The 24,875-nt window shown below is 58.3% G+C and overlaps 2 protein-coding genes across 6 annotated transcripts; both read right to left on the reverse strand.

Moving 5' to 3' along the window:
• Positions 1-6: 6 nt before the first annotated feature.
• HAX1 (HCLS1 associated protein X-1) lies at positions 7-1,943 on the reverse strand. Its single transcript, XM_082072925.1, has 7 exons — positions 1,822-1,943; positions 1,498-1,712; positions 1,294-1,421; positions 1,140-1,185; positions 936-1,051; positions 319-469; positions 7-234 (listed from the first exon to the last, which is right to left on the reverse strand). Exons 1-7 carry the CDS (start codon positions 1,872-1,874, stop codon positions 116-118), a joined length of 828 nt encoding a protein of 275 aa, XP_081929051.1. The 5' UTR covers positions 1,875-1,943; the 3' UTR covers positions 7-115.
• Positions 1,944-2,549: 606 nt separating this feature from the next.
• On the reverse strand, positions 2,550-24,836 carry UBAP2L (ubiquitin associated protein 2 like). Of its 5 annotated transcripts, none has more exons than XM_082073144.1 (28): positions 24,749-24,836; positions 21,802-21,931; positions 21,426-21,503; positions 20,998-21,108; positions 20,396-20,564; positions 19,805-19,900; positions 19,223-19,268; positions 18,874-18,986; positions 18,136-18,195; positions 15,804-15,856; positions 15,185-15,270; positions 14,651-14,822; positions 14,158-14,359; positions 13,291-13,568; positions 12,980-13,152; positions 12,372-12,561; positions 11,979-12,033; positions 11,369-11,543; positions 10,716-10,788; positions 9,998-10,193; positions 9,819-9,907; positions 9,331-9,384; positions 8,327-8,408; positions 7,044-7,261; positions 6,316-6,421; positions 5,629-5,696; positions 4,713-4,910; positions 2,550-3,132 (listed from the first exon to the last, which is right to left on the reverse strand). In XM_082073144.1, the coding sequence occupies exons 2-28, from the start codon at positions 21,889-21,891 to the stop codon at positions 3,037-3,039; spliced, it is 3,327 nt and encodes a 1,108-aa protein (XP_081929270.1). In that variant the 5' UTR covers positions 21,892-21,931; positions 24,749-24,836; the 3' UTR covers positions 2,550-3,036. The 5 variants fall into 5 exon arrangements, with proteins under 5 accessions (XP_081929270.1, XP_081929269.1, XP_081929267.1 ...); XM_082073143.1 differs by having other exon boundaries at positions 9,331-9,378; positions 18,121-18,195; XM_082073141.1 differs by having other exon boundaries at positions 18,121-18,195.
• Between the last annotated feature and the right edge of the window lie 39 nt (positions 24,837-24,875).

The following is a 24,875-nucleotide window of genomic DNA, read 5'->3' on the forward strand; positions in this document are numbered from 1 at the left end:
GGAGGCTGCTGCTCCCCCCCCGCCCCGGACGGAGCGGAATCCATCCCAGCACCCCAGCGAAACGTGGGGTCCCCCCACATCACACACTGGGGGTGCTCGTCCTGGGGGGGCACAGCTACCAGCTGGAGAACCAGCGGCGGAAGAAGGTGCGGAGCGCGGAGGAGGCGTCGCGCAGGGCGGGGGCGCCGAGCTCGTCCTGTCGCGGCCACGAGTCCGTGAACTGCGCCAGCTCCCCTGCGAGGGCAGCGGGACGGCTCGGGGGGGGCCCCAAACCTTCCGCTCGCCCCCCGCCCCGCGGGGGGACACACACACACTCACGGTCGTCCATGTTGAGCACCTCCTCGTGGTAGTCGCGGCGCTGCCCGTCCTCCTCGGTGGTGGTGATGAAGGCCTGGGCTCCTCGCCGGCGCGTCACCGTGGTCTCGCGGTGGCCCTGGCTGTCCTGCACCGTCCGGCGCTCCTCCACCGCCTGCCGCGCGGCACCGCGGCCTCAGGGGCGGCACCGCCACCACCACGGCGTCCCCAGGTCACCCCCAGCCCGCCGGGGACACCACAGCGTCCCCAAGTCACCCCAAACCCGCCGGGGACACCACAGCGTCCCCAAGTCACCCCAAACCTGATGGGGACACCACAGTGTCCCCAAGTCACCCCAAACCTGACGGGAACACCACAGTGTCCCCCAGCCCACTGGGGACAACACAGCATCCCCAAGTCACCTCCAGTCTGCAGGGGACACCACAGCATCTCCAAGTCACCCCCAACCCGCTGGGGCCAACACAGCGTCCCCAGGTCACCCCCAGCCCACTGGGGACACCACAGCGTCCCCAAGTCACCCCCAACCGGCTGGGGACACCACAGCATCCCTAAGTCACCCGACACCTGACAGGGACACCACAGTGTCCCCAAGTCACCCCCAACCCGCCAGGGACACTCACCCCGTCAGGGAGCGTCACTTTGGTGACAGACACGCTCTTGAAGTAGGAGTGGGACTCGGGCTCGTCGGGTCTCAGGATGGTCCCCAGCCCCGCCGAGGACACCTGGGAGTCCAGGTCTGCGCGGGAGACGTGTGACAGTGTGACAGTGTGACAGTGGCAGCGGCGCGGGGGGCACTGAGACCCCCGTCCTGCGCCACCACCCACCTTGATCTTCCTTGAGCGCGGGAGGAACCGGGCGAGCGTCGTCCAGCTGCAAGCAAAGCCGGGGACACGAGGTGACACGGGGTGACACGGGGTGACACGGGGTGACACGGGGTGACACAGGTGACCCCGCGCCGGCCAAACCCGCGTCACCCACCCCCAGGAAGGGCGTCCAGGCCCGGGGGTCGCTGGGACCCTCGGGGTCTCCCGCGGCCGCGCCGGGAGCGGGCCCGTCCGGCTCCTTCAGCATGGAGTCGCGCAGCGGGCGGCGGGGCCGGGGGGGCTCTGGGGCACGGGAGGGGCGGTCAGGCCGGGGGGACCCCGGGACCCCGCAGCCCCCCCAGCCCCTTCCCGTCCCCACCGAAGGGCTGGGGGGGCCCGGCCCAGGACCCCCCGAAGAGCCCCAGCAGCTCCCCCATGTCCCGGAACAGCTCCTCGAAGGCGCCGCGGGGGCCGCCGGGGGTGAAGCCGAAGCCGAAGGGGAAATCCTGCGGGGGCTGCGGCGCGGCCGGGCCCGCAGCGGCCTCCTCCTCGTCCTCCTCGTCCCACGCCGCGCCGAACAGCGGCTCCCGGGGCCTGTGGGACCGCGGCGCTGAGACACCGGCCCGGGGGCACCGGGGGGAGCCGGGGGGGAGCGGGGGGCACCGGGGGGAGCCGGGGGGGAGCGGGGGGGTGCTGCCGTTACCTTCCGCGCCCCGGGAACCCGAAGAAACCGCGAAACGCGTCGTAAAAACTCATCGCGTCTCCTCCGCCCTCCGCCTGCCGTAAAGCGCCGCGGGCGCAAACGGCGCCGGAAAGCGCCGCCGGGTGTCGCGAAGCGCCGGGGAAAGGGAGCGAAGGCGGATTCGCGGGGCCCGATCCTGGGACGCGGGGCCCGATCCTGGGACGCGGGGCCCGATCCTGGGACGCGGGGCCCAATCCCGGGGTCTTGTCCCGCCCCCGGGGGCACATCCCGCCCCGCAGACCCCCCCCGTGCTCTTCCCAGGCTGGATCCTTCCCTAGGGGAGGGGCCCAAGGGGGCTCTGGGGCCACCCGGTGTCCCCGTTCCCACCCCCAGCCTCAAGTGCAACCCCCCCAGCAGCACCAGATGGCACCAAAAATAACAGTGGGGGGGGACATAGGGGACAAGGGACATTGTCCCTATGGTGGGGGAAAAAAATGGGAAAGGGGAACCAGCCCCTGTGGCAAAAATGGGGAGGGGGGGGGATGAAAAAATGCAGACTACATTGTGAGTTTTATTGGCTTTAGTGAATCAGCGCGGGGGGGGTGGCTCAAAATAACACCATCAGGACTGCGGAGGGAAAAAAGAGCCAAAAAATCCCCAAATGAAGAGCGGAAGGTCCCTAGAGCGTGGCGGGGGGGGCGGGAAAACGTCAATAAGTGGAAATGAGAGCAGTCGAGGACGGCGGCGTGTGGGGTTTTTGTTTTTATATACAAGACACATTTATCCATTAAATTTAGAACACGGTACAAAAAAAAAAAAAAGAAACAAAACAAAAAGAAAAAACAAAACAAAAAAATAACCAAAACACTTCAACTAATTCATCTTACAATGCTGTTCATATCAATTACTGCTCGGATTCCTAATAATAAGGGGTTTGCTGTAGGCGACTCGCAGCTTCCACTCCTTTGAAGGGGGGAAAGGTTTTGGGGGGGGGGAAATAGGGGAGAAAGGAGTAAAAACCAATAAAGATCCCCTACGGCAAACGGTTTCAGAGTCTGAATGCAGAGAGAAACGAAACAAACCAAAATAAAAGGGAAAAAAAATACAAATTCTATATTACATACAAGAGGAAAGGGCCGCGGGGGGGGCCCTGCCCGCGGCCGGACGCTCGCCCGCGGTCCCTCGGCGCCGGGGGCTCCTCACGGCGAGCGGGGGTGCAGAGGGGGCCCCCGCCCCTCAGTTGGTGCCCCAGCTGTAGCTGTTGTAGGCGGATTTGTTGGGCTGGGATTTCTGGGGGATGGAGCTGCCTTGGCTGCGCTGCCCGGAGCCGCTCTGCGGGGGGAAAAGGACACGGAGGTTATTGGGGACCAACAGGATGGATGGTGACGGCGGGTTAATGCTGAGCCCCCCGGGGCTGCGTCCATGGACGGTCACAGGACCTCGTGCTGCTGCGGAGTGAGAGGCAGAGAATTGTTTTGGTTGAAAAAGCCCCCTCAAGATCATCGAGTCCAACGGTGAAACCAACTCCGGCGCTGAACATGTCGCTGAGAACCTCATCTGTGTGTTTAACCCCCCCAGGGATGGCGACTCCAGCACTGCCCTGGGCAGCCTGTTCCAACACCCACAGCCCTTTGGGGAGAAATCACCCCAAATTTCCACCTTCAGCCTCCCCTGGTGCAACTTGAGGCCATTTCCTCTGCTCCTGGCGCTTGTTCCTGGGGAGCAGAGCCCGACCCCCCTGGCTCCAAGCTCCTTTCAGGCAGTTCAGAGATCAGAAGGTCTCCCCTCAGCTCCTGTTCTCCAGCTGAACCCCCAGGTCCCTCAGTCTCCACCACACTTGTGCTCCAGCCCCTCACCAGCTCCGCTCCCTTCTCTCCACTCACTCCAGCACCTCAAGGTGATCCCGCCACCCCTGGGGCCGCCCTTCTGAGCCCTGAGGTGATTTTAGCACCACCATTTTGAGCCCTGAGGTGATTTTGGCACCATTTTGAGCCCTGAGGTGGTTTTGGCGCCATTTTGAGCCCTGAGGTGGTTTTGGCGCCATTTTGAGCCCTGAGGTGGTTTTGGCGCCATGTTGAGCCCTGAGGTGGTTTTGGCGCCATGTTGAGCCCTGAGGTGATTCTGGCGCCATGTTGAGCCCTGAGGTGATTCTGGCGCCGCCATTTTGAACCCTGAGGTGATCCTGGTGCCGCCATTTTGAGCCCTGAGGTGATGGCCCCAAACCGCCCCCAGGATTCACAGTTTGGTCTCGCAAGTGCTCAGCGAAGGTCACCGCACCGGTCCTGCCGGCCACCCCGGTGCTGGTGGCCACCTCGGCCACCCACATCAAGCCACCATCACCAACACCCGCAGGTCCCGGCAGCTCGGTGGGGAGGGAAGGGGTCGGGTGTGTGTGTGTGCACAGTGTGCTCAGGTCTCTCCTCGCCTGGGGGACACGGGGCCGGACGGGCTCCTGGGGGCCTGAGACACCCCAGGGCGAGTGCACGGTGTTAGAGGTTCATTACCTGGTCTTCCTGCTGGCGTGGGCAGCACAGTATCATCTGCAAACATGGAAGCTGTTGCAGTACCAGGATATGTAAAAATAAAGGGACAAACTATGACAGTAGAAATCCACGGTTAGAGCCGAAAGCTACGGCAGCGGGGCCGGGGGGAGTTCACCCCTTCGTCGCGAAACTGGGGGGAAAGGGGGAGGTGGGATGGACGGTGCCCCTGAGGGTCCTGGTCCGGCAGTGTGGGGGGCGATGCCGAACGCCCCCCAAAAACAGCTGAGCGCACCCCCAGGCCTTCCGCACCTCATCCTCTTTCTCAGCCCTGCGTGTTTGTGTCAGCGTGTGTGTCACCGCGCGTGTCACAGGGAGCTGGGCGGGGGGGGGACACCCCAGGCTGGCTGGGGGGGAGTCGGGGTCTCTTACCTGCCCGTCCTGCTGCAGGTGGTGGTGGAGGATCTGGGAGTGGGGCTGCTGATGCGGGGTGAGGATGTGCATGAAGGGGGTGGGGGGATACGCCGCCGCCGTGGCCGGGTTGATGGGCCCCCCGCTGCCCAGCGCCGACGGCAGGTTGAAGGAGGCCGCCGGGGTTCCAGTGTGAAATCCCTGCTTCTCGAAGGATTGCTGCGGGAGACATGGGGTGAGCGCACGGACGGGGCGATGCTCCCCTGCCCCGTTACACAAGCGTGTGCCACAGAGAACCATGGATAGTTTGGGTTGAAGGGACATTTAAAGCCCCCCAGTGCCCCCCCTGCCATGACAGGGACATCGTCACCAGCTCAGGGTGCTCAGAGCCCCGTCCAGCCTGGCCTGGGATGTCTCAGGGATGGTTCATCCACCGCCCCTCTGGGTACCTGGGCCAGGCTCTCACCACCCTCAGGACAACAATTTCATTCTATCCAGCCTCAATCTCTTCATTTAAACCATCACCCCTTGTCCTATCACCCACTCAAAGGTCTGTCCCCATCTTTTAAGTCCAGAAAGGCCGCACTAAGGTCTCCCCGGAGCTTCTTTTCCCCAGCTGAACACCCCAACTCTCAGCCTGTCCCCCAGCAGAGCTGTTCCAGCCTCAGCTCATTCCTGCGGCTCCTCTGGCCCCTCTCCAGCAGCTCCGTGTCCTGTGCTGGGGACCCAGAGCTGGATATGGTACCCAGGGGGGCCTCACCAGAGCACAGCAGGGGGCAGAACAGACAGACTCTGCCTACGGCTCTTTCCAGGCTTCAAACTGTTATAAAATGGGAAAAGCCAAGTGTTTCCCTTCTCCCTGGCAGCTGCTCCGAAGGGAAGAGCCCGCGCTGCCTCCCCGGCCAAGCGGCGCCGGGCAGAGCGCTCAGACACCCACCTGAGTTTTGGAGTAGACAGAGCCCGAGATGTCCGGCACTCCGGTGTTACTGGACGTCACGGACACACCTGGGGAGACGGAACGGCAAGAGAGCGTCAGGCGGCAGCGCCGGTTCGGGGGTGACCGGCGGTGCCGAGGTCTGGAGGCCAACGTCGTTCTGGGGAGCGCGGTCTTGGCAACGGGAACACACAGAACCCTGGACTGGTTGGGGTTGGAGGGACCTCCGGAGACCCCCCAGCCCAACCCCCGCTACCGCACAGCGGGAGTTTAAACACAGGCCCTCTGGGGGTCAGCCAGGATCAACCAGCGACGCCCAGCACGAGACAAGCAGCAGATTCACAACCTCCTTATGTCTTTGAATCAAGAAGGACGCTTGTCTAGAAAGCGTGCAGAACACACAAGTTCTCAGGCTCAAATCTGGAATAATTATTGTTCTGTTAATCACGTGCAGGCAGTAAAAAACCAATCAAACAACAAATAATTCAGCAGCTGAAGCTCTCTGATGTGAGTCCAACGCCACAGCCACCGGGCTGCTGGGCACGGAGCAGGACGAGCCTGCGCCTTTCCAAGGAGAATCAAACAACTGCGGCCATTTTGCTCCGGTAGAGAAAAACATGGTACCCTGATAGAGTTGTGAACACGCGCTGGCGCTGCGGCAAAGGAACGCGGCGCTGCCGGGGCTCTTACCGGTGCTGTACCCGTGCGAGCCGTAGCCGCTGGGCTGCTGGAACGGGGTGGCTGATGCGTTGACGCTGACATTCACACCGTGCTGCTTGGAAGAGGTAGGAGCAACCTGCAGGAAGGAGACGCGGAGTGAGGAGTGTTGTCTGAATCGTAGAATTGCTTTGGTTGGAAAAGCCCCACAAGATCGAAGTCCAAGCATTAACCCATTCCTGGCACTGAACATGTCGCTGAGAACCTCATCTGTGTGTATTTCAACCCTCCAGGGATGGTGACTCCAGCACTGCCCTGGGCAGCCTGTTACAATGCCCCACAGCCCTTTGGGGAAGAAATTGTTCCGAAATCCAACCTCAACCTCCCCTGGCGCAACTTGATGCCGTTTCCTCTGCTCCTGGCGCTTGTTCCTGGGGAGCAGAGCCCGACCCCCCTGGCTCCAAGCTCCTTTCAGGCAGTTCAGAGATCAGAAGGTCTCCCCTCAGCTCCTGTTCTCCAGCTGAACCCCCAGGTCCCTCAGTCTCCATCACCCTTGTGCTCCAGCCCCTCACCAGCTCTGTTCCCTTCTCTCCACTCGCTCCAGCACCTCAAGGGATTTCTTGGTGGGAGGTGATCCCGCCACCCCTGGGGCCGCCGTTCTGAGCCCTGAGGTGATTTTAGTGCCACCATTTTGAGCCCTGGGCTGAGGGCCCCCAAAGTGCCCCCAGGACGGGGATCCCCGCGCTGCCGCGGTCACTCACAGGGAACACGGCGGGCCCGTACTGGAAGGTGCTGGGGAGCCCCGGTACCCCTGTGTAGTACGGCAGGCTGGTGTAACTGTAGCCGGGAGGCAGCGCGGGGTTCAGGAACGTCTGCTGCGTGGTGTGGTGAGTCTGGGTCTGGCTCTGCTGGGGCTGCGCCAAAGTCGTCGCCGGAGCTGGGGAGGAGGCGTCGCCTCGGCCGAATTTTGTTAAATCACCTGCAAAAGAGGAGACGGGAGTGAGGAACAGATGTGTCAAACCCCAGCCCAGCCCAAAGCTGGCACAGACTTTTGATCAACGCAGACTTGAATCAACCCTCTTCCTCCATCTAGTGAGGATCGCAGCCTTTGGACATCACTGGCTGATAATGCTGAGCTGTTAATTGATCTTCTCATCCCCGAGAGGAGAAATTCAGATGGAAGGGAACGCCACAGCAGCTAAAACCGCCTGGTGTCTGCCCTTGGATAGATCCAGCAGAGCCTGCACGCTAAAGTTCTTCCTAAGCCCTTCCTAAAGCTCTTCCTAAGCTCCTCCTAAGCTCGTGCATCAGCAGCGGGTCTGAGAACAACTCCTCTCCCTCCTGAGCCAGAGCCGTGGCCTGGGGACCTCGTCCCACCAGCAAAGAGGAGAGCGAAATACTGAAATATCTTCTAGTTGAGGGTGCAGGAACGGTCCCGTTTTAGAGCAGACTCGGGGAAGCTCCTTTTGCTGAGCATCTGCTCGGTTTTTCCACGCCAACACTCTCCCTGCTCACAGCTCACGCAGCGAGAATATCTCAGCGCCGCCCCAGCTTGCGAGTCGCTCCAGAACGGCCCCAAACGTTCATTATCACCGACGTTCACTTACAAATTACACACGCCGAGCTCCGAGCTCGGGGCTTCAGCCTCAAAAGCAGCGAGACATCGGCCCCCCCGGGCATTCGGGTCATTTAGTTTGAGCTTTCAAGCTCCTAAATTCCGCATTTTGTTTCTCATGAGACTGTTGGATTAAAAACTTAAACTCCTCCAGATTTTGTGTTTCAATTCTCGGTGTCTGGAAGCGCCGCTTAACCCGTCTCACCACGACATGAAAAGCAGCTCCCTGGTTTTACACCTCAGATTCTTTCAGCGCTTCCACTGCCACATCAACTCCCACTCGCCCACATCGTCCCGGTAACGAGCCCCCGCACAATCGGATGATCAAATAAAGGAAAAGCCAAGAATTCAGCTGCTGAGAAGCACGTTCCAGACCAAGGGCAGCGCGGGAGGCACCGGGACACGGAACCAGAGCGGAGCTTTCCCTACCAGAGTACGGGTTGCTGCTCAGGCTGCCGTCTCTTCCAGTCAGCGGGGTGGTGGGCGTAGGGAACGGGATGCTGTAATAATCCTGAGGGATATAAACAAACCAAGGTTTTAGGAGCTCGGCCTAAAGATGCTTTTCTGTTGGGAAAAGAGGGATTTTGGGTGCTGGGTATGTTGGAGCATCGCGGTTCAAGCAGCCACGCGGAGGCTGATCGGAGCCTGCGGCAACCCCGGCTTCGTGTCGCATGGACCGTCCCCCTCGCCTGGCTATGGTGAGAACCAGACAAGGTCTACTGGTATGCGGTGCCCAACGCGCCTCCCCACAGCCACACAGCTGGTACTGCCAAATAAAACACGTTCTCGTGGATGAGGACGGGCTGGAGAGGCCCGGGAAGGGCCACAAAGGTGATGGAGGACCGGGAAGGTGCCGTGTGAGAGACCTCATCACCACCTTCAGGATTTAAAACGTGCCACAAAGACGGAGAATCCCTTTTACAAGGAGTCTCATGGCAAAAACGAGGGGCAACGGGTACAAGTTACTCCTGGAGAGATTCCCATTGGACACAAGAGGGAAATTTTTCCCACGAGAAGAATCAGTCGTTGGAATAATCACCCCAGGAAAGTGGTGGATTCCCCAATATTAACTACTTTAAAGATTCAGCTGGACAGGGGCTGGGCCGGCTTGTCTAGACCGAGGTTTGGCCAGGAAGGCTTGGACCAGATGATCCTTGCAGCCCCTTCCAACCTGGTATCTGATGATTTAGTCGCCACCTCTTCCAAGGATCAGAGACACGTATCTACCACAGCTCATGGCACCATCGAGCCAAACCGCTGCCTGCGGTCGCTCCGACATTCCCCAGCCCCACCATTGATGAATGGCTGAATAATTAGTGCTGATAATTAGCGTTCCCAACTCCCCGAGTGCAGAGGAGCGGGTGACGAGCTTCTCGCTGCAGCCACATCCACCCCGTGCCCTGCGTTGCCGGCTCCTCATCTCGGGTACTCACCAACGGGAATCTCGTCTGGAGCACTTGCAAGTCGTCGTATCCATACACCTGTGGCTAGAAAACGAGCAGGAGATGATGATAGGGCCGCAGATGAGATAAAGACACCTCATTTTAGATTAAACATCTAGATAAATGTGAGATAAAGCCAGAAGCAGAGGATCGGAGGCTACAGAATTACCCAGTGTCCACCACCGTGATGCTGCCATGAGTGGTTTTACAAGCCACTCAATTAAAAGCGAGCGCCCAGGGCCAGCGCCACCGCTCCAGACCACAGCGGCATCGACACTTCTCCTCTAGAAACTCCTGCTCCCCAACGGTTGGGGAAGCCGCAGAGAATCTGCTCCGGGGTGAGGAGATTTAGATATTTACACCCCTGGGAATGCGGATTCTCTCCGCTACTGTTTTATGGAGAACAGCAGGTCCAAACGCTTCCCATCTAAGGGCATTACGGTTTCTCTACGCCGCGAAGAGCCGGTGGTCCCACTCACCGGGTAGGCGTGGAGCAAGCCCGGAGCCATGATGTACGGGTTAGGCAACAGCGGCGGGACTCCAGGGGGGAGATTGGGAGGCGCTTTTCCTAAAGAAAAGGAAGAGAAACGCAAAGTTGATCTGGGATCAAACAGCGGGAGCCGTCTCTCTTCGCCCCCGCGCCGCCTCAGAAAAGTACCTGATGTTGTGGCGACGGAGCTGCGGGTGGAGGCCGTCACCGTGGAGTTGCTGCCGAGGCTGAGGCCCAGGCTGGAGACGCTGCTGAGGCTGGAGGAGACGCTCACGACCGGCGCCGCGGCCGCCACGGTGCTGGAGGACGTGGAGAAAGTGCTGGCGGAGGAATGGAGGCTGGATTCGCTCTCCACGCTCGTGTGCTGGGGAAGGGAGGGAGGAGTTAGGGCAGAAATATTGCAGGGTGTTGGCTACACAAAATATAGAGTCACAGAGCATTTGGGTTGGAAAAGAGCTTTAAAATCATGGAGTCCAAGTGTTAAGCCAACCCATGTCCCTGAGAACCTCATCTGTGTGTGTTTAACCCCTCCAGGATGGCGACTCCAGCACTGCCCTAGGCAGACTGTTCCAACACCCACAGCCCTTTGGCGAGAAATCACCCCAAATTTCCACCCTCAACCTCCCCTGGCGCAAGTTGTGGCCGTTTCCCCAGCTCCCTCAGCCGCTCCATCACATTGTGCTCCAGCCCTTCACCAGCTCCATTCCCTTCTCTCAATTCCAGCTCCTCAAGGCCTTTCTTGGTGTGAATGGCACAAAACTGAACACAGGACCTTCCGTCCTCTATCCACCCAACACCCAACGCCCCGGCACAACCGCAGCCCCCGCCGGCCAAGCGCACTGAGCTGAGAAGGGGCCGCACGGCACGAGAGCTCGGCCGGACTCACCAGGAGAGTCGAAGTCGACGTTCGCCCGGAGGATGTGGATGAGGACAGACTGTTCTGCTGGGTGGGTAACGTACTGCGGGAAGAGGAACAGAAAGGTCTCCCTGGAGCTTCTCTTCTGCAGCTGAACACCCCAACTCTCAGCCTGTCCCCCAGCAGAGCTGTTCCAGCCTCGGATCATTCCTGGGGCTCCTCTGGCCCCTCTCCAGCAGCTCCGTGTCCTGTGCTGGGGACCCAGAGCTGGACGCGGTGCCCGGGGGTGTCACCAGCGCAGAGCAGAGGGGACAGTCCCCTTGATCTGCTGGCCGCGCTCCTTTTGATGCAGCCCAAGATACTATCGACCTTCTGGGCTGTAGTTCATGTGGGTAGGTCATGTCAGAACATGTCCCACTGTCCCCAAGTCCTTCTCCTGGGGGCTGCTGCCAGGTCCCTCTGGATGGATCCCATCCCTCGGGGTGTCACCTGCACCAGCTTGGTGTCACCCACAATCAACCACTCAATCCCACTATATCATTGATGAGGATGTTTAGATAGTCCCTGAGGGGCCACCACGCGTCACCAGCGCCCACCCAGACATTGCGCCGTGACCGAACACACGTCCCCTGGCTCTTCCCCACTGATTTCCAGCACGGATCCGTCCCGGCTGAGCTCCTCACCTGCTGAGCTGGGCGCTGGTGGTACTGGGGAGCTCCGCGTCGTGGCTCAGCCCGCCCAGCGCCGTGGCGTGCTGGCTGGCGGTGCTCAGCAGGGACGATGCGGACACCCCGTCGCTCAGAGGGGCGATGCTGGGGGCGGAGGGGGAGTCGGATTTGACGGCGGGGCCCGTAGCACCTGCGGGCAAAAGGTTTTGGGTGAAGAGCAGCTCCTGGAGAAATCTGGGGCTTCCCTCCTGCTGCAAGCCTGTTCCACGGTGGGCGGTGATGGTGCTTTCGTAGAATCACGGAGTTATTTTGGTTGGAAGAGACCCTTAAGATCAACGAGTCCAACCATAACTTAAACCTTGCGCTAAACCATGTCCCCAAGAACCTCAGCTTTACTCCAACACCACCAAGACCTCCAGATGAGGTGCCTTTCACAAATCAGAGTTAATCATCATCACCAGGAGCGACCTCCCAGATCTAGCAGCACAAAGCTGAACATTTCAGAGCAAGCAAACAATCTGAGCGGCAGCAATTAGTCCAGCAGGGAAAGGACTTGCTAGCAACATAAAGACTTTAATGCAAAGCAAAGAGCGCGAGCAGCGCAAGAGGCAGGACGCCCGCTCACCTTCGACGGCCTGCGTGGTTTGTAACGGCGTGGGTTGCACGGAACTGAAACCATTCTGAGTAAAGACAGAAGAAAATAAAGAGTAGTGGGCGTTGCAGCCGCTCATTTGGACCTTGAATTTGTGTTCAGCACGAAAGGATTCAATCCTTAAGAGAAAACAAAACCTGTAACCTGAACGCCACCCCGCAGCAGAGTAATTATGTGTGACGCAGTAATTACGCGCGACACGACACACGGTCGGTGATCAACTTAACCGCTATTAACCCTGCTGAGAAATGTCACCACGGGCTCTGGTGGCAGCTCTGGAGCATCACGGAAACACCAGAAAACCACTCGGCTTCCCCCCAGACGGCATTTCAGCGCCCCCGCCCCAGCACAAAGCTCTTCCCCTACCTTGGCCTGGGTCAGATCCTTCTGGGGCGAGGAGGAGATGGAATTTGGGTATCGCCGCGTCTGGGTGGCTCTCTGCTCGTACAGTGGTCCCTGAGCGCTGTTCTGGGAGGTAAACGTTGCTGTCTGTATTGTGCCGCTCTGGTAACCAGACTCCTGGCTCTGATTGGACGAAATCGTGGAGGAAGATTCGCTACAAAAGGGAAAAAACACACAAAAAGGACTTAACGTTTTCCTCCAAACCAGCCGTGCCGTCAGCGCTTCAAAATAAAGAGCAGCAGGAAGGCACCACAGGAACAGATTGCGGATGCACCGCGTCCCCACGGCCCCGTTGGCCGGGCAAAAATCAGCCTAAACCACGCGGAATCTGCTCCTGGAGCATCACGCCGGGTGTTTCCCTCCCGCGTGTCCAGCACCGCGGCAAGAAACGTGTTTTCTGTGTAAGTAACCGCAGGCCAAGCAGCGGTGCTGCCTGGGCCAGTCTGCCGGCAACTTAACGCTTTGCTGTCGCATACGTTGTCCCCCCTTTGCGCCCACGGCGGAGGCACAAAGGGTCTACGCGTATGCGGCGCGACGGCGCCCGCGGCCCCCGGGTCCCGCCGCGTTCTCACCTGGCCGTGCTGGTGTACAGGCTGCTCTGAGACTGGCTGGCGGCCGCGCTCGTGGCGGGCGGCGACTCGTACTCGGCCAGAACGGGCTCCGAACCAAACTGTAACGCTCCGAACTGCAGGTTGAGCCCTGAGATATCCGCCGAGCCAGGCATCTCCACCGCCAGGGCAGGAATCTGCGCGGGAGGAACGACGCGAAGGGGTCAGCGCGGTTTGCGTTCTCCAAATCGCGCTTTTCAACCCAAAGCGGGAAGCTAAGATCAGTAAGGCCAAGCCCAACCCTTCCCAAAGGGATTTTTCCACAACGCCGTCACCTTCGATGTTAACGACGCTTTCTTCTTCTGCTGCTTCAGCTTCTGCTGGGCCGGCTGGGGACTGGAGGACTGGTTGTCCGAGGAGCCTGGGGACATCTGGGGACCGGGATTGGCTTTGCTGGGCAGCGGCGAGGACGAGGGCGCCGGCGCGGCCGCCGGCGCCGTCACCACGGGCGGCTTCTCCTGCATGAACACTTCGATCATGGTGGAGGTTGACGTGAAGGCCTGGCGCTTGGTGAAGGGACTGTGCACCGAGGAGTCCGCCGGGTTCTTGAGATCTACAGGAGACAGGAGTTGAAATTCAATCGAGTTGGGACGCTTCTCGACATCAAGAAAAATCGAATTGTTATCGCTCTGGAGCTTGTTAAAACCAGAAAGCGGAGAAGCGCAGAGGGTGTGGGGAAGGGGCTGGAGCACAAGTGTGATGGAGCGGCTGAGGGACCTGGGGAAACGGCCTCAAGTTGCACCAGGGAGGTTGAGGGTGGAAATTTGGGGTAATTTCTCCCCAAAGGGCTGTGGGTGTTGGAACAGGCTGCCCAGGGCAGTGCTGGAGTCGCCATCCCTTGGGGAATTGGATACACATGGATGAGGTTCTCAAGACATGGGGTAGCGCTAAATTGAGGTTATGGTTGGACTCCATGATTTTAAAGCTCTTTTCCAACCAAACCGATTTGATAATTCTTCTACGATTATGGTTATGGTTGGATCTTGAGGGGCTTTTCCAACCCAAACCACTCTGCGATTCTCCGCTTCTAACCCCTCCAGCAGTCGGTTCACCGTGACCCTGCGATCCTTCCCTTCACCGAATCCCTCCCGCCCGTGAGAACACGCTGCCCGTGTTTGGGGACCCGCGCCGCCCGTCCTCACCGTACTGCACGAGGGACGAGGTCTGCGTGGTGGCCGCCATGTCCCAGGCCGCGGCGGAGCCGCTGCCGGCCGGCTGGCCGTGCTGAGCCGCCAGCTGCGCCAGCGCCTGCGCCGTCTTGAACTGCTCCAGGAACTGCGAGCCGGTGGTGCTGCTGCCCTTGGCCTCGCCGACGTCGCCAAAGCCTTTCCCCAGCATGCTCACCTGCCGCCGAACAAAGTCAGGGATAAATTGCCATAAATATTATTCTTCGCAAACCCCGGACTGCCGATTTGTCTCTTCCCCCGAGCAGGAAAGCAGCACGTGTTGCAAATCAACCAAGGGCAATAGGGGAGGAACGATCCCAATTATTTCCAACGAAGCAGCGCACTTTGTGTATTTAGAGCAGAGAATTCTCGCCGCCCATAAGAAGCCATCGGGCGTCAGAACTTTCTATCTCACATCACCCAAAGGCGCACGGGGAAGCCAACCCGGCAGAGCGCGGCGCTCCCGTACCATGCTGTGGTGAGCGAAGGAGTTGCCGGAGCCGGGCTGGGCGATGGCGCTCTGCTTGGAGTTGCTGAACACCAGCGGCTGGGCCAGGGACGGCGCCTGGGCCGGCTCCAGGTTCAGCGGCTCGCTCTCCGCAGACGACGGCGTCTTCCCCAGCAACACCGCCAGGTCGATCCTGGGCCAAGAACAAAAGCGCGCGGAGGTTAAACACGAGCTCCATCACATCCCATTACAGCACCATTCCACCTTTATAGCTTCAACTTTACAAATCTGCACAACTTTTAACTCGCAATTCAAAAGGTCGGAGGGACCAAGCAAGAACTTGTGTTTTAAAGCGTTTCTCCCAGCAAAATGCTCCCAAATCAGAAGAACCAGCAGTAGAAAACTGTAATCCAGGATTAGGATCCAGAAACTCTGAACTTTGACATTTAAATCCACCTCATTCATGGAGCCCTATGGCAAGGTTTAGTCTCAGATGGCAAATTGCTCTGGGACTCGGGAGCAACTCGGGGTAAACGGCACCGCCGGGGCTGTCACCTCTGTCCGGCTGTGATTGTCACGTTCTCGGCGGGCAGAGGCACCGAAGACACGTTGGAGGCCGTGAAGATCTTCGTCTCCGACAGCTGAAAGAGGGAAAAAGAGCCCAAAAGTGAGAGCGGCATCTCAGGACTCCAAGTAAAACAAATAGGAACGGAAATTCGGGTGGTTATAGACTTAAACTTCTCTAACGTTTGGCTCCCATTAGGACCAGCTAATAAAAACCCAACGCTGCATGAAATGTAAGTGCTCTCTTGATCCACAGAGGGACTGAAACCCATTCTCAGAAGGAAATGGAACAAAGGCGGTAAAGTGGGTGATAATGGTGACCGTTCTACCCAAAGGAGACACAAAATCTCCCCAAACTGCCGCTCCATGGGCAAAACGGAGCAAGAACCAGCGTGGAGTCCGGTCAGCGTATAGAAAAATTCAGTCACGCAGGACAGGATGAGACTCCAGGAGATCCCGGCCTGTTTTGGGCTCTTAGGAGCTCCAGAGGCAACGTGGTTTATTTATTCATTGCCAGCCTGGCTTAGGCTACGCCTGGAGCTTAGGGAGGACGGGCTCTGCGCTCGTCTCACTGTGCTGTGTGTACAGAGAGGGTTTGGAGAGCACCTACGTCTTCATTCCAGTCCTCCGTGCCCCACTCTTCCGTCGCCGCCCTCCACGCACCTGTGGGATAACGACAGGGAGGACAATTAAGGCCAGGATCAAAGCTTTGCCTCCGAAAGCCGGGGAGCGCCCGGGAGCTTTGCAAGCAGCGCACAGGAATTGCTATTTGCGAGTTAAAAGCGGTCGACGGTCCCAAGCCGCGCGTCCCGGGGAAGGAAACGGCACGGACCACACGCACCCCGACGCCCAACGGGGACCCCCACGGCCTCTTTTTGGGCCGTTTTTCCTCAGATTGCGCCCCGGAACAGCTCGTGTCGGCCCAGCCGCCCAGACAAAGCATCTCCTTCGGGGTGCGGGATCTCGTCACCCATCAAACCCTTTGGAAACACACGTGGTTTATCTTCCCCCCACCCCGATAAACATCGAAACCTCCACCATCTTCAACTTGTTCCGCCCCTTCTTTCCTTCACGGTTTAACCTCAGTATTTTACGTGGTGATTTCCGAGTCCATCAGGCAACTTAAAACTTGGTGTGGGAAGAAATCGGGAGCGTTTGACATCCCAAAAAGCCTCAGAGCCAAACCAGCCCCGTTTTGCGCCGTTTGTTTTCAGGCCGCGCAAGCCAGACTGACTAAACCCGGCCGGGTTAAACCTGGAAGCGTTCACAAGGATGGAACAAGTTGGCGTCGGCCCTTTTATAAGTCAAAAAAGCCTTTTAGAGCATAAAAGCAGCACGTGGGGAAGGAGAACAGTGTGGAGGCTCACAGAGGTTTGGGGGGGAAGGAAACGACAGATTTATGAGGCCAAAACATCCCAACAACTGCTTGTCTAGAAGATTTAATGCATTAAATACATATATTAGCAGTGAATTATTGTTTCTTACTGTTGGGTTTTGGGTGCTTTGAGTTGAGCCAATTTGAGAGGCCCTTCCTAAGTTGGTTGTTGTAGATTTTTGAGGTTTGTTTTTAATATTCAAGCTAAAACAAAATGAACGGGCTCAAGACGAACCTAAACCCCCCAATTCTGCACCTCAAAGGAATGTAAATCCAAATAAAACCAAAGCGGGGCAAAACCAGCCCGGCAGCGCCGGAGCAGCAGCCTCGTGCTGCCTACAGGAGTTAAAGATTAACCCGGATGTGAGAACACTTTGGTCAAACGCCATTTCGGCCTTGTTATGGCCATCGAGGGCATTTGGTAGCCCCGAGGCAAGTTGGATCTTGGGGGTGAGGACAATTGTCTGAGTTCAACAAGGCCGAGTGCCGGGTCCTGCACGTGGGTCACAACAACCCCATGGACGCTGCAGGACGGGGAAGAGCGGCTGGAAACGGACCTGGGGGTGTTGGTGATGGGCTGAACACGAGCCAAGAGGCCACCAGCACCCTGGTTGTGCCAGCACCGGCGTGGCCGGCAGGACCAGCGCAGTGACCGTCCCTGTGCTGGGCACGGTGAGGCCAAACCTCAAAACCTGGGGGCACTTTTGGGGCCATCACCTCAGGGCTCAAAATGGCGCCAAAATCACCTCAGGGCTCAACATGGTGGCACTGGAATCACCTCAGGGCTCAACATGGCGGCGCCAGAATCACCTCAGGGCTCAACATGGCGGCGCCGGAATCACCTCAGGGCTCAACATGGCGGCGCCGGAATCACCTCAGGGCTCAACATGGCGGCGCCAGAATCACCTCAGGGCTCAACATGGCGGCGCCAGAATCACCTCAGGGCTCAACATGGCGGCGCCAGAATCACCTCAGGGCTCAACATGGCGGCGCCAGAATCACCTCAGGGCTCAACATGGCGGCGCCAGGGGTGGCGGGATCACCTCACACCAAGGGACATTCTATTCTAATTATTCTATGATTAAGATCTCCAACTGCAGGCCAGCGAAGCGGAGCGGCCAGGACACACCAGCGAGGCAGCCGCAAGCAGAGCCAAGGCGCTGAGATAGTTAAGCCAGACTAATTCCCCTCCTAAGGAGCGTTTTGTCCTGAAGCAGCAAAGAGAGAACCAAAACCCCCATGGGGACAAGGGCAGGTCCCATATTTGTTGCCCCCTCGGGTGGGACCTTGTCCGCGTTGCTGGGGACACCGAGCTGCTCCGGGTACCGAGAAGCGGTGGCCGAAGTTAAAGATTGACATTATCCGCCAAGAATTTGCGGTTAACCTCTCCCAGTTCACAGTGAGGCGCCAGCATTAGTAAAAGCACAATCAAACCAGCAAATATTCAGTAAAATGAACAAATTAAGAGAGAGGAGAACGACATATCCACAGATATTTCAGGGTTGTTTTGTTTTAAGGTATAAAGTAAAGGTATCCGGGGCAGTTAGTGCACCTGGATGTATCATACCAGGAGCAGTGTCAAATTTTCGGGGATAATTTGCCCCCTCACCCCCAATGAAATCAAGTCCTGAAACAAAACAAAAAAGAGACAAGACAACCAGTGAAATTTTGACTTGGAGAAGCGAAGGCGAGTTTCACCGCCCCCGTTACACTCGCATCGTACCTGTGGATATTGTTAAAGAGACGCCTGCGGCTACTAAAATGGAAGCACAGAAGCCTCTTCAGACCAGACGGTAAAATTTCCAGCATGTAAAGCTCATTGGCTCAAAAACGGTGGAGAAATAGAATAGTGGTGGTGCACAACTGCTCCATAAAAAATACCATCGTTCTCAAAACGCCCCACAAATTACTTACAATCAGGGTTGTCTCTTGCGACTCTGTTAAATCTGAGTTCGCTCATACTCAAAACAAGCCAAAAAATGTCATTTTCCACTGAAAAAGAAGGCGCCGGGCAGGTCGGTGCTCACAAACCGCCCGGAGGAGAACACGCTTCAAATGGGGAAGCGCTGATGAGTTATTTGCAGCCTCATCCTCCAACAGTTTGAGCAAAACGCCAATAAAAGAGAGAACGTTCCTCGTACCGACACCCTGAGCTGTGAGCGACGTTCTCTGGAGGCTGCAGCGAACCCCGGGGAACCCGCTTGTGTTTATCACTCGAATTTTTATATAAAGAGGCTTATAAAAAGACCGAAAAGAAGCCGCCCAGAACAAACCCCGCGTCCCCTCCGGGCGCCGACCCACTCACTGGTGCCGTCGTCGGGCTCGAAGCTGCCGCTGTTGTTCCACGTGTTGTTGGCGCTGTTGCCGTAGCTCTCGTCCGCGCCGGCCGGCTCGGCGTAGTCGGCAGGGTTGAAAGTTCTATGGGAAACAGGAGGAGGGAAACCTTTATTCCCAATCCCAAAGGGATTTATCAATGCAACCCATTTTATTCGCAGCGCGACGCGTCTCCCAAAACAGCTCTCCCACTGCAGCCCCCCAAATTTAAGTCACCGGGATATTGGCTGTGTGATCGGAACACAAATGACGGACACAAACAGAACTATTCATGCACAAAGACTTTTATTGCTGCTGCGGTTTGTACCGGTAAAACTTACCCCATGCCTTGGGCAGAAAATCTTCCCCCTCGCCTTCCAGAACCACCTGGAAAACACAAATCGGGGGCTGCTCAGCGTCTCTTTGCCGCGCCGGGAAAAGACGTTTGGACAACGTTGGGAGTTCTGAGCGTGCGATTCCAGGCTCGGACGAGGCTCCTAAGCGGCTCAAACCACAAGCGCCAGCCCCCGGGTTCTGATTTCCGCAGCGTCGCCCTCAAAACCAACTCCCAAGCGGCACAAATTTTGTAGAATAATGAATTTGTGCTACTTCAAAACCCCAGAAAAGCGTTTGCAAGAACGGGAGGATCTGGATTCTGCTGACAAGCTACCAGTTCCCCAGCCAAACAACCACCTTTGCTCTCCTAACTTCCCACCTCTCCACAATAAATCCCTATTTTGTTCAACGCGAGAACTAGACCATGTTTGTAGATGGGGAAACAATGTGTAGGTGCTAAGAACAAACAGAAAAATCAAGCGTTTCTTTTTGGTTTGGCTGCTGCTCTGAAAAAAGAGGTTTTCAAACCTCACGGAGGAGATGGAGCCGCGGGTGTAACTCCACTCCGACCCCAACCCCGTGCGTACCTCGGCCGCGGCCGCGGCCCCGTCTCCCTCGTTCCGTGCCTCGTCCAGACGAGCCTCCGCTCTTCCCGCCGTCCAGCCCGTTCTCCTGGCCCCGAACTGAAAGGCAAAATGACACAAAGACAACGTGAAGACCTCGAACACCCACGTGTGGGAAACCACACTGAGAGCTCCTGGTTGCTTCTTTTAAGCTGCCGGTTTCGGGGGTGTCACCCGAGGAATCATCCTGGGGAGCAGCAAACAGATCACACACAGAATCCCAGAATGTGAGGGGTTGGAGGGCCCTGGAAAGCTCATCCAGTGCAACCCCCCCGGAGCAGGAACACCCAGATGAGGTTCCACAGGAAGGTGTCCAGGGGGTTGGAATGTCTGCACAGAAGGAGACTCCACAACCCCCCAGGGCAGAGCAGAGGGGCAGGAGAACCTCTCTGACCTACTGACCACCCCCTTCTAACCCCCCAGGTCCCATTGGCTTCCTGGCCACAAGGGTCCAGTGCTGGCTCACGGTCACCCCGCTGTCCCCACATCCCTTTCCCCTGCTCCGCTCACTGCGAGGCCGCTTTCAGCCAAAGCCGCCCCCGTTTTCGCGCGTACACTCTCTGCCGCGGCTGGTGCCGCGTCCCCGCCGGGGCGGCCCGCCGCGCCGCCGGCTGAAGTCCCGCTCCCGCTCCCGGTTCTCTTTGCTCTCCTCGCTGGGCTCCGTTTGGCCGCTCTCCTTCTGCCCCGAGACGCTTTTCTTCTTCCCGACCATCTCCCAGGAATGCTGCAAGTTGGGAAAAAGGGGAGGAGGTTACGCAAAGTCTGAGCGACGTGAGACACAAATATGACGTTACACGGAATATGGTCCGAGCTCAGGGGTAATAATGAGGAAAATTAATGAGCTAAGGTGTAACATTCTGAAGTTCTGTTTAGAGCCTGGACTCTACAAAGAGCTTTAGCTAAACCGCGACGCCAGAAGGATCCGTTTGATCGGCGGCGCTTTGGAAGGATCTGATATTTAGAGGTTTTAACTGGGCTGGAACATGAGTTGTCACAAAACGAATGGAGGTTCCTCCTACGCCAGCGCTCGCTTGTTCTCGGTGCGAGCCCAACGCGTCCCTTTTGGTTCTTGTTATCTTGGCATTCCTGGAGGTTTTGCCCCCAAAGAGGCCGTTCTGGCCAACGGGGCCTCACGGGATCCACAAGCCCCGTCCTACCGTGTCGGGGTTGCCCTCCAGCAGCACGTTGATGGCTCTGTTCACGTCACCGTTGCAGTCGTGCAGAGCGATCACGCACTCGTCCTGGTTCTTGCCCGTGATGTCGATCAGCTGGAGAGAAGAAAACACCAAGCTCAACACATCCGGCGCCACCAAAACCCCAGAGGGGACGCGAGTTCAATCCCCAGCCAGAAATTCTATAAGGAAACATCGGCATTTGGGACCCTCCCTGCTTTAATTATGTCCCCTCGATGCGAATTAACTGAGGGTGGGAATTTCTGAGTTGCCGTTTCAGCACAACCCAACCTTGTTTGCTCAGGATAAAACCGTTTCCCCGCGTTTTGGGGCCCCTAAAACTAAAAGCCGCTCCAAGGAAATTGAGGGAGCGACCAGCTGGACGTTCTCTCGCCTTCACTTTCCGCACTCACTTGTTTCACCTTCTCCTCAAAGTCGGCGTCGTTGTGGTCCGAAATCATCTGTGCAAGTCGAATCTGTTCCGCGGTGGCCTAAAGAAACGGGAATGAGAGGGAGAGCGCGGTGAGAGCAAGAAACCGCCCTGCGGAGGCCACGCTGAGAGCCCCGGAAAGGAACCGGCGCCTCGGGGAGGCGGAAAGAGCCTCTGGAAGCAGAGGAGCGAGGGGAGCGCGGGAGAAGGGACGTCGTGAACACCCACCGAAACTGCAGCTGTTTTGGGGCAGATCTCACCCCAGCGCCACAGCAGGGGGCGGTTCAGCCACGTGCGTTCGTTAAAGCGAGCGGGGAGCGCTAAGATGGAAGGAAAACCAGCCAAAGCGCTGCGTTTACCTGCGGCCGCTGCTTGTGCTGCGTCTGGCTCTGTGTCTGCGTCTGCTCCCAGCTCCCCCGGGCGCGGGTCGTGCCCACCGATGTCATCATTTACAGTATATACAAATAACAGTATTTACAAGGTAGAACTCTGCGGGGGGAGAGAGAACAGGCTGTTAGAGAGCAGAAAACAACACAAAACGCAACGGCAAAGCCGCCGCGTGTCCCTGCAACAAAAAGGCCCCTGAGGTGGAACACGCTCAATAAAACATCTGCAGGCAGGTGGGAGCGATAGGGACCCTCAAGCACTTGGGGTCAGGGATTCAACGACTCGCGATGGGCTGGAGCACAAAATGCTGGGAAAACCCTAAAAATGGAAAGAAGCTTCACTTTGGGAGCCTCAGATACATCAGCTACCCCCCTTCTCCCCTTCAAAAGAGGGGAAGGAAAAGCTCTCTGGTAATAAGCGGCGCTACAAGCTTGTGGGAAATTGTTTGAAACAGAATCCTGCCTGTTTTTGCTTGTTTGGATTATTCCTCTTAACTGGAAATACAAAGTTTTCTTCCACTGCGTGTTCTAGATGGAAAAGCTACAAGTAAAGCGAACTAAACGCCAAGGAGGAAAAGCAGCCGGTGATGCTGTTTGGAAGCTGCTTGGGGTTAAAAATCCCTGTAAGAGTCCAGGCTGTGGAGGGTCTGAAATGGGTTTTACAACGTCGCGCGAGCTTTGGGGGAAGAGCCGAACGCGGGCGGCGAGAACAGGGCCGGCACCGAGCGCCTCGATCCTCCCCGACGCCCCTTCCACCCTCAAACCTCAATCAGCCCGAGCTTTGGATTTTGGTAACGAGACGGCGACACCTTCACGGGGACGGGGAAGGAGCCGCGGCCAAAACGCAAGAACAGGGGGAAACGCGAGCGAGAAAACCCGACACAAAGCGGGGAAAGCGCCAAAGGGGCGTCAGCAAAGAGCCCTGGAAGAACTGGGGGGGTCTCGTGTCCGAATGCACAAGCTGAGGTGTTGGAGACGCTTCCCCAAGAGACCCCAACGTCACCATCTTCACACCAGAGTTTTCCAACGCAACCACTCCCGCAAAACCTCCAAATGTCCCCCTTTGCCAGTCGCTTAAAAACCACCGTTTTCCAGCTTTGCCGCAGGTTTCTTAGCGGGAACCAACCCTGCGACACCGCACAGAGCACCCCGTTGCATTCAGCACAGACAAAGCCCCCACAGGACTGATTTTTGCCACGGCTCTTCCACTTTTAAGCGTTTCACGCGCAAACGAGCCGGTACACGAACCCGATTTGGCGGCAGAAGCGACCCTGTGCGCTCGCGGTAACTTAATCTGCGGTTTCGACAGGACGCGGTCCCAGCGCCATTAAATCGTGACAACTTTTTCTTTAATGTGCCAAAAAAACCCAGAATTATAGAAATATCAGCCACAGGCCCAAGTTTAATAAGAGCGATGAGTGTCCCCAGTGAAAGAAGATGACTTGGTCACTCGTTATTTATCCCTCAGCTCCAGCACAGCTCGCGGGCAACATTTAACCACAAATCTTGGTTATCCCGACATCTCAACCGGCCCAGCGCAGAAATAACCATAATACGAGTTTACCCGCTCAAGACAGTCTTTGTTAAAGTGTTTCACATGATTATTTCTATAGACTAAAACTATATATATTCACCAAAAGGTGACTCCAGCCACAGGGAATCGTGGCCGATCCCCAGCAGAGAAACCGCGTTGAAACGGCCACGGTTATGTTTCAAAAGCTCACGGAGGATTTAGGGAAAACAAGAAGCTTCACGGCCACAGGGTACAACACCTTTTCTTCCAAGAAGCTGCACCAAAGGCGCCGCGCTCGCCGTTACCCCTTTTCTCCTCTGCAGGCTACACCGCTACTCGCCTCCCGCGTCTAGAGAGTCCCGGCTACACGCAAGAGCGGAGTCTCCGGAAAAAGAGCTGATACAGAACTGTAAGAAACTGTTCATTTTATTAGAGATTTCAGGGCAGTTACAGTTTTCGAACGAGGATCTGCGGGGCACATCTGCTGTGTCAGACCTGCCGGGCGAGTCCCGGCACATCCCAGCCTCAGTTTCCCTTATCTGTTAATACAGAAAATCGGTATTTCCATCCCCCTCCAATAACGCTTATTAGCGAAAGGCTCCGAAAAGGACCGTGGAGGGCAAAGCGTTTTCCTGCAGCGCGGGGCAGGAGCCCCCGAGGAGCCCGATGCGGGGGGCGGGTGATCGAGGCTGCGACCCGCGGGGTGTGCGGGGGAAGATGGGGGGGATCCCCCGGTTCGGTCCCGCTGCCCGGGGGAAGCGCAGCGCACGGGGCCGCGGAACCGGCACCGCCCGGGAATCCCGCCCGGGCCGCCGGTAACGGCCCCCGGGGCGCTGCCGAGAAAGCGGCCCCGGGAGCGGGCGGGAGCGGGACAGCGCGGGCCCATTGTTAGCGCCGGAGCACGGGCAGGGCCGGAGCCCCGCGGCCCAGCGAGCCCAGCCCGCCGCACACAATGGGGGCGAGCGGCCGGGGGAACCGGAGGGAACCGCACGGAACCGCCGGGACGCGGAGGAGGCCGCAGCCCCCGCGGCGGCGCCAGGCCGGGCCCGCAGCCGGGAGGCGGGCGAGCGCGGGGCCGCTTCCGCCCTCATGGCCGCGGCCGCCATTCCCCCCCACCCCACCGCCCGCCTCCAACCCGCCCGCCCGCCCTCACCTGCGGCGGCCGCGCTCTTACGCCAGCCCCCGGCTGCGGCCCGGCCCACTAGGCCGCGCGGGGCCCGGCGGGGGCGCGGCGGCCGCCCCCGGAGCGGCGCGGTGGGGCCGGGGCGGGCGGCGGCGGCGCCGGGCGGGCCGAGGGGTGCGCGGTGGCGGCGGAGAACGGGAACCGGGAGGGAACGAAGGCGGAAAGGCGGGATTTAAAGGGGCCGCGCGCAGTTACCGGAGCCGCCTCCGCGCAGCCAACTTTACCTGGGTCTCACCACACTGACAACTCCCAGCGGCGCCCGCCCCCATCACGTGATGCGGGCGCGGGGGCGGGGCCAGCGCGGCTTCACCCACGGCCCTGCGCCGCGTCACGTGACACAGGCGCCTTCTC

The sequence above is a fragment of the Streptopelia decaocto genome (genome assembly GCF_964273445.1).
Source record: "Streptopelia decaocto genome assembly, chromosome: 26".
In the NCBI taxonomy this organism is placed as follows: Eukaryota; Metazoa; Chordata; class Aves; order Columbiformes; family Columbidae; genus Streptopelia; species Streptopelia decaocto.

What these genes read in the sequence shown, in the direction of transcription:
- UBAP2L (XM_082073141.1), bottom strand. Translation starts at nt 21,891, where the DNA reads ATGATGACATCGGTGGGCACGACCCGCGCCCGGGGGAGCTGGGAGCAG. An exon ending in TTTTCTGCCCAAGGCATGGG is followed by an intron (nt 18,987 to 19,222) that starts GTAAGTTTTACC and finishes TGTTTCCCATAG; the next exon opens with AACTTTCAACCCTGCCGACT. An exon ending in AAGCGTCGTTAACATCGAAG is followed by an intron (nt 13,153 to 13,290) that starts GTGACGGCGTTG and finishes CCTCCCGCGCAG; the next exon opens with ATTCCTGCCCTGGCGGTGGA.
- HAX1 (XM_082072925.1), bottom strand. Translation starts at nt 1,874, where the DNA reads ATGAGTTTTTACGACGCGTTTCGCGGTTTCTTCGGGTTCCCGGGGCGC. An exon ending in GGGTTCCCGGGGCGCGGAAG is followed by an intron (nt 1,713 to 1,821) that starts GTAACGGCAGCA and finishes GCGGTCCCACAG; the next exon opens with GCCCCGGGAGCCGCTGTTCG. An exon ending in CGCGCTCAAGGAAGATCAAG is followed by an intron (nt 1,052 to 1,139) that starts GTGGGTGGTGGC and finishes TCTCCCGCGCAG; the next exon opens with ACCTGGACTCCCAGGTGTCC.